This window comes from Diachasma alloeum, unplaced genomic scaffold (genome assembly GCF_001412515.2).
Source record: "Diachasma alloeum isolate Michigan unplaced genomic scaffold, Dall2.0 Dall_scaffold_00276, whole genome shotgun sequence".
Taxonomy (NCBI): Eukaryota; Metazoa; Arthropoda; class Insecta; order Hymenoptera; family Braconidae; genus Diachasma; species Diachasma alloeum.
Genome location: NW_021680415.1, coordinates 1,729,610 through 1,748,987, shown reverse-complemented (window position 1 = coordinate 1,748,987; position 19,378 = coordinate 1,729,610). Strand labels below are relative to the sequence as shown.

General features: G+C 38.5%; 1 protein-coding gene across 2 annotated transcripts; it reads left to right on the top strand.

The window, feature by feature from the left end:
* Positions 1–543: 543 nt before the first annotated feature.
* LOC107037985 (calcium-dependent secretion activator) lies at positions 544–18,069 on the top strand. 2 transcript variants are annotated; one of them, XM_015256830.1, is made up of 15 exons: positions 544–646; positions 718–831; positions 9,014–9,590; positions 9,878–10,045; positions 10,408–10,899; positions 10,980–11,377; positions 11,461–12,285; positions 12,385–12,624; positions 12,684–12,987; positions 13,404–13,560; positions 13,708–14,159; positions 14,396–14,554; positions 14,642–14,758; positions 14,825–15,063; positions 15,142–18,069. In XM_015256830.1, the coding sequence occupies exons 3-15, from the start codon at positions 9,132–9,134 to the stop codon at positions 15,341–15,343; spliced, it is 4,212 nt and encodes a 1,403-aa protein (XP_015112316.1). In that variant the 5' UTR covers positions 544–646; positions 718–831; positions 9,014–9,131; the 3' UTR covers positions 15,344–18,069. The 2 variants fall into 2 exon arrangements, with proteins under 2 accessions (XP_015112316.1, XP_015112317.1); XM_015256831.1 differs by having other exon boundaries at positions 544–831; positions 12,684–12,984.
* Positions 18,070–19,378: the final 1,309 nt, after the last annotated feature.

The following is a 19,378-nucleotide window of genomic DNA, read 5'->3' as shown; positions in this document are numbered from 1 at the left end:
CCCCCCCCACCCCCTCCTTAAACACAGAAAAGTAGTGGCTCTGTACAAGCCCGTATTGGATAAAAATCGTGAAAAAAGTTGGATATATCTGTCCGTGCGAAAACGGTCAGCTGGTATTACAGCAGTCGCGCAGGCGATCGATGGCCCAGTGGCACTATCACATAGACCTTCCAGCACATCCACATGTATCCCCCCACTCCCACGGCTCTCACACGGGATTCGCTCCCCACCCGCGTCGCCGGTCCCCACCCCAAGAGTTTCGAGCGTTGAATCAGCCCTAGAGTCCTCGCCGCTCGCCCCACCCGCGCCACACTCACCCCTCCGCATTTAACCACACGCATAAAGAATCGAATGTACGTGAACTGAAAACTCAAGCCCCACGGCTATTCGTTGCACCCTCTCCCTCACCAACACATTTGTTTTATATTCCACGTATTTTTGCTGGGTTTCGGTGTATTAAGGCTTCCCCCTCTCGCCCCTCGAAAGGATAAAAATACCCTATTTTCCCCAAGCCGAACGAAATAGTCTCTCTCTCTCCTTCGTCACAACTACCAACCCCTCTTTTCTCGAGAGGATCCTCGAGACCTAGCGCCACTACCACTCCCGCGCCGGTATCCAGTCCCTCACCAAAGTGCATACCGTCAAGGTATACACGTCAAGTAACATCTCAAATCACAAGGTGACACGTTACCCCCTAAATTCGTGATTTCATTTCAGTTAATTCGATGTACTGGCGGTTTTGTTGAATGTTTGATGGAGATATCGAGGGGTGATTGAGGAAATTGGAGATGCAGGGGCTCAACACTGACGTTGGACAGACCGGCTGAAGAGGTTAGTGGTTACGGTCGAGATGCGTCAGACGTGCGTTTCAGAGGTTAAACTTATTTTTTTTTGAGCGCGGAGGGGGGATTCTCGGGGTTTTACAGGGGGTGAGCGTGGTTTTGGGGGTTTTTGACACACCCAGTGGCGGAATATCTCAGAAACACACATGTGCCTTTCCAGCAATGGCGAGGCTTCATACTCGTGCACTAGATCAATAACGTTGCCCACTAAGAATTCCACGACGCTAACGCCGTTTTCCTATTATCGCGTGTTTTTTTTTGTTTGGTCTCTCCTTCTGGGGGTTTCTTTCATTTTCAGGTCATTCCATTCATGATTGTGATTATCGGGGGGGAAAAAATGGGGAGCACTCTGGGGACTTGAAAGGGGAGGAGGTATTGCTGGGGGAACTGGCAGGGTTCTAAGAGGGTTCTTTGATTCGTCTGATAATTCTATCCCTCTCGGTCGTTATGAGCGGAAGTGCCGACGGTGTCCGTTACACTGGCCACTCTACTCCGGGAAAGCTGATGTTTTTTTTTTCTCGTTCGGCCCGAGGCTTTTTCTGATTCTGCTCATTTAATCTTTTAATGAATTGGGGGTGGAAAATTCTGAGGGCGAGGAGGAAATTGCTGCTTCAGGTGGAGCGAGAATTATCGGGAGCAAATCGGAGGAGTAAATGGGGGAAAATTGTTGGATGTCATGACATGGTTTTTCAGGGAGGTAGTCGATGATATTTACGCTCAACCCTTCGGTCGGGATTCAATGGAAAGGGAAATTGAGAGGTGTTTCTGGTTGTCTGGGAGGCTTCAGGTAGCGGGGAGGGACGGCTAAGGGCTGCAGGGGATTTTATTGTTTTATGGGGAGATTAAAGTTGGGGGAACATCACGGAAAAAGTCGAGTTGTCGGGCAGTTATTAAAATTTCGGGGACAATCGACTAACTAAGAATTATCGGGAGAGGAATATTGAAAACGATTTAAGGGGGAAAATTGTGAAATTTCAGGTTTCTCTGACGATTCAATTGAATTCTGTTCATTTTACTCTCTTGTGTGGAGACAAAAGGTGGGGAAATATCATGGAAAAAGTCGAGTTGTCGGACAGATAGAAAAAAATTAAAATTTCGGGAACAATCGACTAGTAATTTTCGGGAGAGTAATATTGAAAACGATTTAAGGGGGAAAAATTGTGAATTCTTAGATTTCACTGAAGATTCCCAAAACTGTTAGCAGCATAACACGAGAATTCATCAACGTTTTTGAATTTTCAATGAAAACATGAATATTCAGTAACAAATTACGTGGAATTTACACGGAACCGCAATTTTTACGCCCGCACACATGACATTTTTTTCTACTGAATGAATCATAATGTAGACAGGGGAAAAAAGTTTGATTTTTTAGAGACAAGCACTATTAAAATTTTTGTATAGGAACTTCCGGTACAATTCTTAGAAATTCTCATCACATTGTAAGTCCACTAAATTTTCCATGAAATTGAAAATTTCATGATTCCCCCCTTCCCAAATTGAAATTAAAGTCGACTATTGATAAAATTTAATTTATAACTAAATCCACAATTTCTTGAAATAGCGCCCAATTTTTATAGATTCGTCACATCAAATCCAATTACCCTACGCTCAGAAAAAATTTTGAGCCTGCCAATCAAATTTGTGTCAGATAAACAAATGCTCGAAGTTTCCACACAAAATCTCCCTATAAATCCCTGTCTGAAAAAAAATGGCAGATTTAAAATCTTTCCCCAGTGTAAATGTAAGGGATTCAATCAATCCCTAAAACAATTTCTCTCACTGGAAGGTAGTGACATAGTTTTATGATAGATTTTATGATTGATTACATATTAAATTTTAGAATGCTGCAAATCCCCGAAAACTAAAATTTTCTTTTACACCGAGAAAAAAAGTTTCTAATATCTGAATTTGGCACGGTAAATTCAGACGAAAATTTTTAATAGTGTACATATTACACTGTTGGAAATTTTTTAAAAATGAAGCAATAGTTGCACTTGAATTCTCAATGTTACGAATTTGAATCCAATTTAGGATTAAATCGTTCGTGGAATCTCCCATTTGGGGTGAAAATTCAGGATAACTAGGTTATTTCAGGATAAATTATCACTGATATTTAAATGACATCTACAATTTTCAAATTCATTGTGGAAATTGAACATCACATCCATCTGGATTTTCAGTGGATTGAAAATTCAGAGAAATTGTTGGTTGAATTGTCAAATTATTTAATAATTTCCATTATCACGTGAACTTGAAAAGCGCAATTCCATTGAATACTCCGGAATTGAACTGATTTCTCAATGACAAAATACATAAAATTTTGTGTGAATGAGTGATTGTTAAAAATTCCAAGATTTTTTACTTGAAAATTCGGGGGTAATTTTCTAACAGCATAGAAAATTTGTCTTTCAGTGTATTGAATTAGATTTCGCTCCACGATTCCCCTCCAAACTCCTTCTGAATAATTCTACCTCAACTTATGTCTCCGTGTGTTGTGTTGTGACGCAGGTAGGTGACTTGATTGAATCGTCAGGGGATGATACCGTGAGTCTAATGAGGGATTAGACTAGGTCGGGATACGTCTGGGTGATAAACTTAGGGGGTTTTAGGGGATTAATGGAGAATCGATAGCGGAATTTTCGGATGAAGGGGAGGGGACATTTTTTTATTGAGATGTGTTGATCTGAGTTTTTGTTGTTGTATGAATTGGGGTGGAGAGCTGGGGGATTTCGATGTGTGATGGGAGTTTTTATGAAACTGGAGTTTTTCGAGAGCACGAGGACTCCGAGGGGATGATAGGGATGGATTCAGAAAACTGATCGAATGTAACGGCTGCGGGAAGGTTTATGATTTTATACTTCTGATTGGGTTTTTCTTGTGGTACTCTCGGGGGATGAATTAATGAAAAGTCGATAGAGGTTTCAACGTTTTCAGGTGAATTAAATTTTTAGGGTTTATTTGGCGTCCTTTATCTGGAGATGAATCTGGCGGGAGAGAATTGGAGGTGATTTTGAAGTGTAATAAACATTTTAAATCATGCGCAGAGAAAGAAAATTTTCAGGCAACGGAAGTTTTTAAGCCCTCGAGTATATACGGCGTTCGGAGGTCATATAAATCCAAGCGAAAATGCATGACTCTTTTTAGAATTGAATGATGGATTGAAACTCTGACAGATAATGAAATTGAACCGACGCCATTGGCAGGCTCGATAGAATAGTTTCAACTGCATAGAGGTTTCATAATTTTTCGTCCATCGGAAGTTATTGAGTTTCAGGGATATTGAGCCGGCATGAGACTTGGTAACAGGAGGGCACAAGGATTTTTTGTTTTTGATTTTTAGGAATATGTCACTGCGCAGAGAAAATAGTCTTGATTGTCAGGGACATATCAGTGATTTTCAGGAATTTATCCTCTATTATTGGTGATAGTGAACGCTGACTAGAATGATTCTGATTGTGATTTTTGTAACTGAAATTTAGTGGTAGATTCATGGAAATTAGAGCTGGGTCTCTGAAAATCAGTGCCATTACTATAAAAATTATGACATCTCTGAAAATTAATGGCAAAATCATTGAATTTCAGAATTTTTCAATCACTGAATTTCACAATCGTCAATCGTTAATAATTGAGGATACATTTCTGAAAATCAGGGAAATGTCCCTCATTTTTAGAATTCTATCACTATTTATTAGTGATACTGGACACTGACTAGAATGATTCAGATTACAAATGATTTTTATAACTGAAATTTAGTGGTATATATCGATTGAAAAAAGACAACTCGTTACGCCCTAAAAATATTATGGATATTTAAAAAATTTGTACCGTTGAAGGGTCATCTTTTCAAACGTGGAAAATTGTTGTTCAATTATCGTTATTTACTGAGAGGTAAATAACGTTTCCCCTGGGAGCCGTTTGTTTCACTGAAACTACATAGACTCGATGGATTGCTGAAACAATCATGATTTTTAAAGCCACAATTCTATCAATTCACATTCCCCTACGCTATTGGACATTTTTTACTGAAATTTCCGAAATTCTGAGTTGCCCGATTTTTATTTCATTCTTATGCTAATTTTGTTTGCAGTCACATTCGCTTGATTTACTCGAGACAATGAGGAATTCATGTGAATAATTTTTTTTCTGGAAGGATGGGAAAGTTCAATTTTGGAGGCTATAATATTCAATTTTGTGCGTGAAATCATAGAGAATTTTTATATTTTTGAAAAAATTTGACATAAATTTTTAGTGTTTCCAAGAGAGAATTCAGACTGCTGGGAATAACTGGTCTAGAGAAATGCGCTCCTAAAAAAATAAATTCTCCCAATAGAATAATTCCTTGAAAAAACTAATTTTCCAATATGGAATTTCCTTAACAAAATTGTCACACCATGTGATGAAATCACAGAGAAATTTAGTATTTTCTAAACAACGTGACATGGACATTCAGTATTTCATACAAAATACTGTTCTATTTACAGATAATTCTCAATAAAAAAATTGAAAATTGAAGGATCTTTCACTGCTAAACCCAGACAAATATAAAGTGATTTTTCTTTCATGTCAACAGTAAAACCTGAAAGCAGGATGAGAAATAAAATAAGCGTTATTCGTCGTGATGCGCTCGAGGCTATAAATAAACTGCATTTCCTCGATAAGAAAAACTTGAATGGTTTCAGTTTAAAATCACCTATGGATCCCACGCAATTACATAAAATTGTCTGTAAACTGGAGAGCATTGAAAAATAAATTTCATCCACGCTTATTTGTTCAATAAATACGTGAATAATGGGTCGACTAAAGCTGGCTTTATCCCCTTAATTATACATCTGTTGATTGCCAGACAGACCGCAAAGGCCAGCACAACTTTTCTGTTTCGATTTATCCCCATTCTAATGAATCATGCCCTATTAAACACAAAGACTCACGTTATCTAGTATCAGCATTCATTAGCATTTCTGGGTTAAGCATTAACTCGCTCCTGTACATGTCGACGGGTATACGCATGTCACTGTCCCGCGTGTGTTTCCTGGCGCTGGGAAGGAAAACAATTGTTACACGAAGGTGCACATAATTTTTTTGTCCATGCTATTTCAATAAATTGGTGGGAAAATTTCACCGCAATCAGCGAAATTTACGCGATTATGAAAATAGTGAAGTGACTTTCAAATGGCAAATTTTGACAATAAGGATTTAGAGAGATCTCCAGTTATTAAATGATCAGTGACATTCAAATTAAATCGGGTAAAGAATTAGACGCTTCTAAAAACTGCCTTTTTATGAATAAATCATGTCTCAATTTTTCAAACTTATTTTTGTCATGAAATAGATTTCTGCGGAAATTCTGCACATACTGTTAAAAAAATTTGGCTGAATTTTCCGGAAGAAAAACCTTGAATTCGATTTAAGGACAAAAAAGTCAAAGCAATTGTAAATTCCTACAAAAATTCAAGTTGAGTCCCAATTTTTTTGCGGCAAGAAGAGGAAAATTCTATAATGTACATGAATTTTTTAATAGAAATGAATATTCATACTCCAATTCCCTTGAATTTTCCGGGAACTCCTTTAATATTGTCGGAATTCACGAAAATGTTCATTCCGGTTGGAAATTCAATCTAACTAATATTTCACTGATATTTCAATATCTAGAATTTTGAAATTCATTGCGGAAATTGACCATCACATCACAAGGAAATTATTGCCTAAATTCTCAAATTATTTAATAATTTGATAAATTATAAATAATATGAATAAATTTTGTGTGAATGAGTGATGGTTAAAAATTTCCAGATTTTTTACCTGAAATTTCAGGAGTAATTTTCTAACAGTGTAACATCATAAAAATTCCGAAAAAATGTAACGTAATGTCTGAAATTTCAGCCAAAAACTTTTCAAGAGTGAGAAAATTACATAAAGATGACTCATGACATATTTTCACAGAACTGTGGGCCGATTTTTACGAAATTTTGTCCTCCATGAACTCTTCCCTGTAAACTAACAAAGCAAAAAGAAAAATAAGAAAATGTGGGTGCCAGTAACATACCTAATCTCCGGTGTCGCAACCGACATTAACATGCGTGCCGCGAAATATAATGAACTCGTTTAAACAGCACAGAGGGGCAAGGGGTACCGTGTCTCAGTAGTTTACACCACGCTGAAAAACTGTAATCGATAAATCATTATCACGAAACAACCGACTCTCCTATTTATTTTTTCTTACCCCCTTGCGCCTATAAATCGCAGTCCCAAGTCTCAAGGGCCAAAAAAAATCCCCGAATGATGAACGAGGAGCTGTAAAATTTTGGCATGAGTCAGGAATTTATGCCACCCCCATATCCCCACAAAAAAATCCGAAAATGAAGAGATAACTTCCCGGTGAGATAAACCTCATGAATTAATACCGAAGTGAGGTGCGATAAATAAATGATAAGGAGCACCACATGGCCGTGAGGATCGATAAATTGCCGAATGGTGGAAATACAACACACAGGGGTGAACGACCTCGTTCAGTCTGGGGCACCATCCTAAGGAAAGTTCACCATTTTTTCCCCTTTTATTTTGCATCATGTAAAATGGATAACACTCCAGTTGGTATGCAATTTTTTTCATTCTTATGTAGCACCAGAGTATGACTTCTCATCGGACATTTGAGGGTTGATTTCCGATACCCGCTTGTTCAGAATAATACCCACTCGTTTACTCTTCTTTATGTTTATTTTCATTTTTGTTACATTCACTTTAATATTCGAAACCTGCAAAACCCGATGGAGGATGAGCGAGGGAGAGGCCGATGGATTCGCACGGTAATGAATATTGATTCTCCAAATTTAGACGAGGATCTTGTACCAGACGCCGCTGGTTGAATATATCACCCCTAGTGTCAATATCGATTTGACTCGTTAAAGAAAACGTAAAATACAAATCCCGTCAGTTTTATCCCAAGGAGTCACGTTTTATGCATTCACTCAATACTACCCTGTACCCCTCGATTTTCATTACTGCCTCCTCGGAATAACGATAAACGAGAGAAGGGTGAAATAAAATGAAAGAAAATGCGGAAAAGAGATGAATAAAAAAGGAGGAAAAAAATCAACCAAGTCGATACACCAGACAGAAAATGAACCGAGAAATCATATTTTTTTTTTGGCCGTTTATTCCGGGAAATTCAACTCTTCACAAGAATAAAAAAAATACTAAAAGGGGGGTAGCGACATAGGTAAGCCGAGTGAGGTCAAAAGGTACAGGCCTCGAAAATTGGATGGCGCCCGAGTCGTCATATTCACCTATCTCCCACGCTTCCATTTATATCCACCTCCCCCTCCCGCTGGGAGCAGCCGAAAATCCTCATAAACTCGCGAATAAAAAACCTAGAAACACCGATTGTAGTGGAGAGAGAAACACAAGCGGAGAATCCTAGCGAAAGGGTATTTTTTTTTTCACTCGAGAAATAATTTATGAGTCTCGTGTGACCCAAATATCCAAATCAATACAAAAGAAAATCAGGATAGAGAAACATTCCATTAGATGCAGTATCGTTATTTTAAGAGGACAGTTGATCGAAGGGACAATGGCGTGTCTATGAAGTGTCCTTGCTATTTGTATAAATAGATAAGGTATACAGGGTGTCCCAAATTAAAAGTCGTAGTCAAATATCTTGACGAGAGGTACTCGCAAAAAATGGATCCGACGAAAGTTTCTGCATTTTTTGGGGGAAATTTGATGACAATAAGATTTTTTGAATATCAACGAACGCCTGTTCAGTCTGTCTGATTATTATTGTTATTGTTAATCAATGAATCATAATAACAATTAGACAAACATGACAGATTGGTTCATATTCTGGTCTGATTAGTAGTTTATCGTCTACCCTGAAAATTGCCAAATTTGCTGCGATTTCATTCTTAAAAAGTAACCGAATTTGAATGAAATTATGGCCGTTAGATTCGTCTTCATAAAAACTACAAAAATTGAGTTCCCTATGACGATTTCGATAACGATTCACGCAGTATCAAGCCGTTTGTAGATATTAAAAAAATTTGAATGTCATCAAATTAGCCCCAAAAAATGCTGAAACTTTTGTCCGATTGACCAAGATATTTGACTGTGACTTTTAATTTGGAACACCCTGTATGTCGTGAAAAAAACAACAATGTAGGATGTGATTACAGCTGAGGAAACGGAGACGTGGTGGGACACCGGAAACGGCGTCAGTCGCGCCAGTGCCGTTGGAAACGGCTGGAACGGGTGTGAATTCAGTGGGGTCACGGTGGTGTTACAGCCAATACAATGATTGACCCGAGCTCCTCGGAGGAGGAGAGCGATGAGGATCAGAGCACTCATCGCGGGGGTGGCGGCGGGGGTCGTGCCCCAAGTGGTCACGTCTCTCGTCATCATCCCGGCGGTGGTGGCAGTGGTCCCGGCTCAAGTGTAGGCAGCGGTCCTGGTGGTTTGACAGCATCGCCCGGAGGTCACAGCCAAACAAGTAGCATTGGCTCACCAAGTTTACATGGTGGAAGTTTGCATGGACCACATGGACGAAGTATTTCCAGCAGCCAGGGGATTCACGGTTCTGTTGGTGATGCTGGCTCAGTTGGACTTGATGTGCCAAATTTGTCAAGCGCTAGAAATTCATTGTCACCATCTATGGTTGCCAGCCAGGACGCTGCCAATTATGCAAAGTCGGCGCAAAGGCCTACAAGCCCTTCGCCGTCGGTTGCTAGTGAGAAAACTGAAGCTGAAATACAAGTGAGGATGATACAAGTTTTCCATGAAAATCTTGTTGAAGGAAAATTGCATTTTTACTTGAGGATCGAGACATCTTCGTTATTGAGTTATGGGTAAATTTAATTCACTTGTGTCAATGTTGGTGGAGCAGTTTTGGAACAGTAGAAGTTTGTTAACTTGATACTGAAGATGTATCGGTGATGCAATATTGCGGGAATTCACTCGTCTAGAAATTAATTTGTCGAAGAGTAAGCCAGGCAAAGCTGGTTATTTGTTGAAGGATTAAATGTTTAACTCTGTGATTAAAGGACAAACAAGAGAGAGAAGAGGAGGAGAGGAAAACTCGCATTCAGCTTTATGTCTTTATATCAAGATGTATTGCTTATCCATTCAATGCCAAACAACCCACAGACATGACCCGAAGACAAATGAAAATTACGAAACAACAACTCGAGACACTGTGTTCAAGATTCCAGGTGAGAGGCGCTTTATTGTGTTGCTTTTCAGTGCTTTTTTCCATCCAATTGCCCTGTCTCATAACGAGGCTCGAAGGTTTCGTAATGATACTGAATTTAACGATTAAGGGAAACCTCTCAGTAGATTTTATTTTCTTCAAGGAAGCCTCGACGATGTAATTTTTCCAAGCTATATGTCTGTTTAGAAACGTGACCTCGACTATCGTAACCAAATCGATCTCATTCTGTGCAGCTGAATAGATGTATACCTAGTGATCTTTGAATCTGTCTGAAAGACGCCTGCGGCACAAGATGAGATGGAAATGGAAGTAGTCCATTTGACAGATCGAATTTTACATTATTTTTTTCTCCCCCGCTTGCAGGCATTTCTCAAGGGCGAAACTCAGATAATGGCTGACGAGGCATTTCACAATGCCATACAGAATTATTTCGACGTATTTTTGAAATCAGAGAGAGTCGTGAGGATGGTGCAGAGTGGTGCTTGTTCCCAGTACGACTTCCGTGAGGTGTTCAGGAACAACGTTGAAAAGCGTGTTCGCAGCCTCCCGGAAATCGATGGAGTGAGCAAAGAGACTGTACTTAAATCATGGCTGGCAAAGTTCGATTGTATATTCAAAGGAACTGGCGATGAAGACAGCAAGAGGCCATCAAAAATGCAACAACAATCGTTAAATTCCGAGTGTATATTGTCGAAAGAGCAGCTCTACGACATGTTCCAACAAATTCTTGGCATTAAAAAATTTGAGCATCAGCTTCTGTTCAACGCCCTCCTGTTGGACTCAGCCGATGAGCAGGCTGCCGCCATCAGGAGGGAGCTGGACGGTCGCGTACAGCGAGTAAACGAAATGGAAAAGGTGATTTATTGATCTTGAGAGATCACCGAAGCAAGAAGGGCCCGCATTCTAATCCATGACAAATGTTTTTTATGCTGCAGAATCGTAAGCTCATGCCGAAATTTCTCCACAAGGAGATGGAGTCGCTCTACATCGAGGAGCTCAAGTCGTCTATCAACCTATTGATGACCAATCTGGAGTCATTACCTGTCTCCAAGGGTTCGATAGACAGCAAATACGGGTTGCAGAAGCTGAAGCGCCGTAGTGACCGCTCCCGCTACCGCACCCAGAGCTCCCTCGCTAAATTGGAGGGCGACTCCGCTGATTCCGATCCACAGTTGACTAAGATGGATGTTGGTTTGACATTTCAACTCGAAGTTATTGTCATGGAGGTAAAGGGCCTCAAGAGTCTCCCCCCGAATAGAATTGTATATTGCACTATGGAGGTTGAAGGTGGTGAGAAATTACAGACAGATCAGGCAGAAGCATCTAAGCCCATGTAAGTTGTCGGAGTAAGTTTTCCCAGGATTTTGAAATTCTGATAAATGAGTTTCTAAGTATCTGTGACATATTCGGATTTAGGTGGGATACACAGGGTGATTTCTCAACTATGCATCCATTGCCAGTTGTAAAAGTACGATTGTACATGGAGAATCAAGCTATGCTGGCATTAGAGGACAAAGAAATTGGTAAAGTTATCATAAGACCAACGCCGTTATCATGCAAAGTGCCAGAGTGGCATCGTATGACCGTCCCAAAAAATAATCCTGATCAGGATTTACGTATTAAGATAGCATGTCGTATGGACAAACCCCTCAACATGAAGCATTGTGGTTATTTATACGCAATTGGTAAATCAGTATGGAAAAAATGGAAGAAACGGTACTTCGTGCTGGTTCAGGTCTCGCAGTACACATTTGCGATGTGCTCGTACAAAGAAAAAAAAAGTGAGCCGTCGGAAATGATGCAGCTGGATGGCTATACAGTGGACTATATCGAAGCCGTTTCTGCGAGTATCATGGTTGGTACTGATTTGGAGGGGGGAAGATTCTTTTTTAATGCTGTACGAGAAGGGGATAACATTGTATACGCATCTGATGATGAGAATGAGTGTCATTTATGGGTTATGGCGATGTACAGAGCAACGGGACAATCACATAAGCCCACACCACCGGTCTCTGTTGCTGATAAAAATTCAACTATTAGTAAGATTCAAGGTGATGCTGATAGGGCAAGAAAGCACGGCATGGAAGACTTCATAAGTGCTGATCCCTGCAAATTTGATCATGCCACGATATTCAAGTTTCTACAGAACTTGACCCTGGATTACAGACTCAATGATCCATATTGCTCGCTGGGATGGTTCTCACCAGGTCAAGTGTTTGTTCTTGATGAATACTGCGCTAGGTAAGATATATTTTTTTCCTAATTCTTTTTAATACGTCAGAAGTGATTCATCATCTCAGTGCTTTTTATCGTCAATTTTATTGGATTTTTTCCTCGCAGATATGGTGTCCGCGGATGCTTCCGACATCTGTGCTACCTCAGTGATCTTCTCGATCGTGCTGAGCGTGGAGTTATGATCGATCCCACTTTAATTCATTATAGTTTTGCATTCTGTGCCTCTCACGTTCATGGCACCCGGCCAGATGGAGTTGGTTCAATCACCCACGAGGAGAGGGACAAATTTCAAGAGATCAAAGAACGCTTACGTCAACTCTTAGAGAAACAAATAACCAATTTCAGGTAGAATAAATTAATAATGATTTCTTTACACGTTTAATGGTATATCGTTGGGCAAACAGGTATAGTTTTCCATTCGGCCGTCCTGAGGGTGCATTGAAAGCAACATTATCCCTGTTAGAACGTGTCCTGATGAAGGACATTGTTACACCAGTGCCGATCGAGGATGTTCGTAGCATGATTAAGTCGTGTTTGGAGACCGCAGCACTTGTCAATTACGACAGGCTGTCTGCGGCCGCCAAAATTGAGGATGATTATAATGGAGAGGTCTGTGTACCTCCCGGAAAAAAATTGGATGATCTGATACGTCTCGCCGAACTTTGCGTCGATTTGTTGCAGCAAAACGAAGAACATTATTCGGAGGTATTAGTTAGGTTTTTAGAACTGAGTGTTCATTGTACCAGGGCTTTCGAGGTAGAGGACCATATAGCATGCAGAAGTAATTACGAACTTTGGTAAGGGTTCGTTGTCCTCCTCAGAAGACAATTAAAGTGCCATTCGCTTTATTATCATCACATTTGTTGTTGCATTTTCTGTTGTCTTACATTTTGATGACAATCTCATCTGACTCACTGCTGTTTATCTCGAAATTCATGAGAGCATTAGATGAATTTAGAATTAGATTGTTAGGTCAACATAATGCCTGATAGTGTCTTCTGAGTCCTCGAGAGCTCTGTGCCCGCGAATGGCGTACCCACCATTCCGGCATATAGAAATTTGCCCACCGTATATGTGTGTCGTCCAATATTTTCACGTTTCGCTCCTACTACACCGCACCGCAGGCGTTCGCCTGGTTTAGCGACCTCCTGGTGGAGCACGCCGAGATCTTCTGGTCGCTATTTGCCGTTGACATGGACAAGGTACTGTCAGAACAGCCGCCAGACACTTGGGACAGTTTTCCACTGTTTCAAATATTGAACGATTACCTCAGGATGGATGGTAAATAATCAACTCACTGTCTTACTCAAATACTCTAATAAAAAAAAATACTCAAATACTTCACTGACGCTATTAATAGCTTTTACGAATATCTCTTCATGTCTCATTCCATGGGATGTTTGGAATTAATTGTTCGTCTAATTTTAGATAATCTGAAGAATGGCAGATTCCACCAGCATCTCAGGGATTTATTTTCACCATTGGTGAATCGTTATGTCGAACTAATGGAGACATCAATAGCACAATCGATTCACAAGGGCTTTGAGAAGGAACGATGGGAGATAAAGGGCAATGGATGTGCTACATCGGAGGATCTATTTTGGAAACTCGATGCCCTACAAGCCTTCATTGCTGGGTTACATTGGCCGGACCAGGAGTTTCGAACACAATTGGAGCAACGTCTGAAGCAGATGGCATCGGAAATGATTGAACAATGCATAACAAAGACAGATGGAGCATTTCAAACTTGGCTTAAAAAAGGAGTCACATTTATATCAACAGATTATATTTTACCATCGGAAATGTGCGCTATGGTGAACGTTATCTTGGACGCCAAAAATCAGAGTTTTAAGCTTTGCACGGTTGACGGAGTCGATGTGGTAAGTCATCTACTTATTTGGCAAGTTAAAAAAATGGGATTTTTCAGAGGGGTAATGTAGATCTTTCATACCTTCTTGTAGGAATCATGTCAGTAGTGTTGATAGATTTCAATATCATTAGTTATTATCAAGCTTTATTGATTTGAGGCAGCGATCTTCATGCTCTGCTCTGTATTGCCACTTTTTTTTTTGTACACGGCACAATTCTTGGTTGTGTTTCGCTTGTATATTTTTAGCATCAATTCCACTCGAAGATCGACGACATGATTGACAAGGCACTGGCTGATATGACCCAGGGGATGATCAACAAACTGATCTCAGTGCTGGAAGCAACTCTGTCGAAATTATCACGCTATGACGAGGGCTCCTTCATTGGTTCGATTCTCAGTTTCACGGTGAGGCTCGTATAACAAATTGCTATTGAAATTAACGGAGGACACTCTTTGGGAAAATTTGACAAATTTCATGAATGCAATTTGCAGAAGGTTTCCGGCAGCGGTAAGGAGATGGGCCAAGCGTACGTCAACTTTGCGAGGAACTGCATGGACCAGATTCGTAGCAAGGTCATCGACGAACTGTGGATACTCAATTTCTTCGAGGTAAAATTCTTGTAAATGAATTGTTAAAAAATAATGTTCATGTGACGTTTCTGCTTTGATTCGCAGCAATGGTACACAGGACAAATTCAATTGCTGTGCAGCTGGTTATCAGACAGGCTCGATCACAACCTTCACTTGCACCAGTGTACATGTTTAGCACATATTGTTAAGAAAGTGTATTCAGACTTCGAGCTGCAGGGTGTTATGGAGGACAAACTAAACTCGAAGACATATCAGACGGTATCACAGAGAATGCAGACGGAGGAAGCAACTTGTGCCTTAACCATGAGCTCTCAGAATGACGAGTAAGTTTCAGAACAAATATAATGTTGATTTACAACAGCTTTATGCTGATTTATTATTCTTCTCTCCACCAACAAAAGAGGTCTTTCGGAGAATGGAAATGACGATGAAGTTGAGAGACCAAAAACGAAGGTGACTATCGTCGAGTCGAGTGGCGAGGATGCTAATTCTCTTACTAATCTCACCAATATAACATCAAACGTTACTGCAAAAGTTGGAAGTATGTTTGGAAAAGGAATCGGCGGACTTTCTACCAAGTTCGGTGGCGCCAGCTGGTTTTAAACTTTTCATTTGAATATTCGATTCCTTCAGCCAGTGGTAAACAACCAAATGGAAGAGAAATTCGCAAAAAACGAAGGAAAAAAAATTAACAAGACCGAATAATAACTTGAAATTTGCCTAAGACGTACCTTCGTGCACTCGTTTTCATAATTAAAGAAAATTAACATCTTTAAACAAACTCCCGACTCAGTTTGAATATTAAACTCAGGGCATAGAGAAGTCTCAACGGGCAGCAAAAAAATCAGTTTGAAAGTAAAATAAATGGAAAAAGAATTAAAAATAACTATGCAACTATTTTGATTGAAACTAATGAGGAAAGTTTTAGCTTCGTGGATGGGGGTGAAAAAGTGAGACTTGTTGTGCAAATGAGAAGCGTAAAAAATAGAGATAAAAGAACTTGGGGAGGGAAAACATCGAAACAAGTTTCAGTTGCGACAACTTTGGTAAGGTGTAATTACCTTTGAACAAATGAAACTAACGATTAAAGCACTGGAACACGTTTAGAAGCAAAATATGTATAGACATATTATTATTATTTTTATTATTATTATTATTTTGTATATTGTTATGTATATGCATAACAATATCTATTACATTGTGGATGTAATGGGCCAAGTAATTTTGATGCATTGAGACATTAAATGTCTGCCAAGCCGGACAAATTAAAGAAAAAATACCAAGAAAACGCCATTAATGTTAGTGTGATTGTGGCGAGATGAATAAATTCCCTATCTAGCATGTGTAAACGCATTATTCAAGTGGTTTAGAAACAAAGAAAAAGTATATATATTGATAAAAATAGAATCGAATGAGTATGCTGGATTGCAAGATAATGGTTCCTTTGTTTTTCAAAAAAAAAGTATTTCGACATCATCAACACGGACGAAAAAAAAGTTAAAACGTGTAATAGAGTAAGGGGCTTATAAAGAACAAATTTGTTTGTAAATAAAAGGAAAGAAAAATACCAAAAAAATTAGCGGGAACGTCAACAAAAAAAATAACTATCGAGAGTGAGAGAATACTTTTTATATAATAATTATAAAGCGCGCGTATATCGAGTTTGTGGCTGAGAAATGTAAAACAAAGTGTGACAGAGTTTGCTTCGTCATAGCTTTTAATTTTAGGTGAAAAAAAAGAAGTAATGTATTAAACGAATACCAAAGAGAAATCTGAGGATTTCAAGACGTATAAGGGAACCATAAGATAGAAAATAAATACAGAACAAAGTAAAGGGAAATGTGCACCACAAAGTTTATATATGATTCGTGATATTAAAATGAAAAATTGTATGGAATTCGAATTTTGAATTTTCTAGATGCCTCAATCTTTTCTCGAAGCTATTATTTTTCTTGAAAAATTTATTGACACGAGTTTAGTTGAATTATTCAATTGATTTTTACGTTACTTTGTGTTCGGGTACAGAGGAATCTCTATTGTAATGTTGTACGGTGAGGGGAAAGGAAAAGTGGGGGACAGAAAAAGTTTATAAATAGAGGCGTATGTTGATGTTTTAGCTTCGGAGTGATAATCTCCGCGAGAAACGAGTATGATTTCGGCCTCACTCAATTTAGATGAAGATGAAAAAAAAATAACGAGACATAATCGGGGATTCTTTAGACTCATACAGAACTCCTAGACTGAATCACGATTCAAAACTGGCCTTTCGCAACGCACCGATAGGTTGCTTTTCCAATTTACTTATCTTCGAAATGAATATACCATTTATCTGTTGACAAAAAAAAATAGTGACGAAAAAATTCAGAACCAGATTTCATTAGAGAGGAAAAATAATAAACCGGTGAAAAAAAAAAACTAAACAAAAGCCCTTCTGACCAGAGTAATTGTCACTCAAGTATTAAAATTGAAATGGTTCAAAAGAGGGCTTCTGCATAATCGCATTAACCCTCTAAAAACAAGATAATAATTCTTAGATCATTACGATTATCATTTTTAATTAATCTTACTATCGGTAACAAAAATCTTTCTCTTATAATCTTTACATAATAGATTAGACCTAGGACGGTTACGTAACGATCTCTTTCCGCTCTCCGACGATACTAGTTCCTGCACTTGAAACGAACAATTGAACAAAAAAAAAGTTCTAAAAAAACGTAACTGAAACTTCTATTTATTCTTATTCTCATTGTTGCGTTAATTGTGAAAATTATAACTTGACTTTAAAACGAAAAAGAAGAAGAAAAAAAAAACAAAAAAATATATTTAAAAAAAGCGTGGAGACTTCTTACCTCCCAGGCAGTGTTCTAGCACATTCAACTTCTATTCAACTGTTGTTCTCTCGTTAATAAAAATCTGCGCAAAATACGCAAAAAAACCATCTATGGAAACAAATTGAACATGTATGCAGCATTCCTGATATTTTACTTCCTCTCTTCGTGGCATGTTTTCATTTCACTTGACGAAAAAAAAAACTAATCTCATTCTCTCTTTATCTGCTTGTTTTCTTATTGAAATTCTCATAATCTCAACTACTCGATTCACAATATCATAACTATATTTTCACTCGCACGAATTTAGTGGAATGCTTCATGAAACCTAACATATCATTAATGCATAAGAAAATGTCATAATCGGCCATTCCTGGAGACAAATAATTTTTGTCATGTCATAGCATAAATGTTGTATGGAAAAGAAACAAAGTTAAATACCAACAAAATGCGCCGTCTGTTTATCGTAAAATAAAGACTGGAACGATGTTATACTTTTAATGCGAATCATTGTTATTACATACCCAGTGTTGCTCTTGGTGATGCATGCCGCTGTGTTTTTAGAAGAAGCCGGTCATCATGCGTGTGAAAAGCTCCATTTTGCAAACACAAACATAAGATTCACTGTTTATGGCCATGAGGTACATGTTCCAAGTCACTTAATCACAATTTGAGGAATGATTTCAATATTCCTGATGAACAATTCGCAAATGTTCATTTTTTTTCTCATTCCACTGTAAATGTGTTCATACAAACACTCGTTATTTCACTAATATCATTTTATGTTTAGGGGCGAATGGGGTAAAATGGACACTTTAGACTTTTGTTTTAATTACTCATAACTCAGAAAGTAATTAATCAATTCAACTCAGTTTAGGCTCATCACAAAGGGAAAGAATTGTTCTCTGCAATGAAGAAAAAATTATTAAATTTTATCAACATTTCAACCCGTCATTAACATTTTTAAAAAAGTCAAAAGTGTCCATTTTACCCCAACCTCCCCTAATGTATTCAGTCCACATGAACATATGATGCCGTCATGGAGGTCGTGGATGTCCTTGCAGTGTCCAATGATAAAAAATTCCCTGACTCCATCGTTTTTTGAAATAAAATCATGTGGTCGCTTATTTTTTTTCACTCGGTGTCTTTATCTCAATGCAATATTCACGATAACACAACTGGGTTTCTACGACACTGGCACAATAACATTTCCCTTCGACTTCTTGAGAATGTCCTCCCATAAATTCTCTCGATTTAAAAAATGAGAAACTTGGTTATTCGTTCAAATCAATTTTATAATTTTTACTCCATCATGAACGTGACCACTGAACCACTCATTATTTCACTAATCTCATTTTATATTTAATGTATTCAATCCACTTGAATGTCCTTGCAGCGTCCAATGATAAATATTTCCTGACTTCATCGGTTCTTTAAATAAAATCATTTGATCGTTTATTTTATATCACTAGTTGTTTTTATCTACCTGGAATATTCACGATAACACAACTGGATTCCTAACGACTGCTCACTTGCAAAAATAATCGACACTGGCACAATAACATTCTAAATTTCCATATTTTCTGCAATTCCTGAGAATGCCCTCCACGACTCGATCACTGAATTAATAAATTCTTTTGATTGAAGAAATGAGAAACTTGATTATTCGTTAAAATCAATTTCATAATTTTCATTCTATTATGAATGTGTTCATATAACCACTTGTTATTGCACCTATCTCATTTCGTGTTTAATGTATTCACTCCACATGAGCATATGATGCTGATAAATATTTCCTGTCTCCATCGCT

Excerpts from the sequence above, each read along its gene's own strand:
- LOC107037985 (XM_015256830.1), top strand. The coding sequence starts at position 9,132 with ATGATTGACCCGAGCTCCTCGGAGGAGGAGAGCGATGAGGATCAGAGC. Across the intron at positions 10,046-10,407 it reads CACTGTGTTCAAGATTCCAG|GCATTTCTCAAGGGCGAAAC; the intron begins GTGAGAGGCGCT and ends CCCCGCTTGCAG. Across the intron at positions 15,064-15,141 it reads ATGAGCTCTCAGAATGACGA|AGGTCTTTCGGAGAATGGAA; the intron begins GTAAGTTTCAGA and ends CACCAACAAAAG.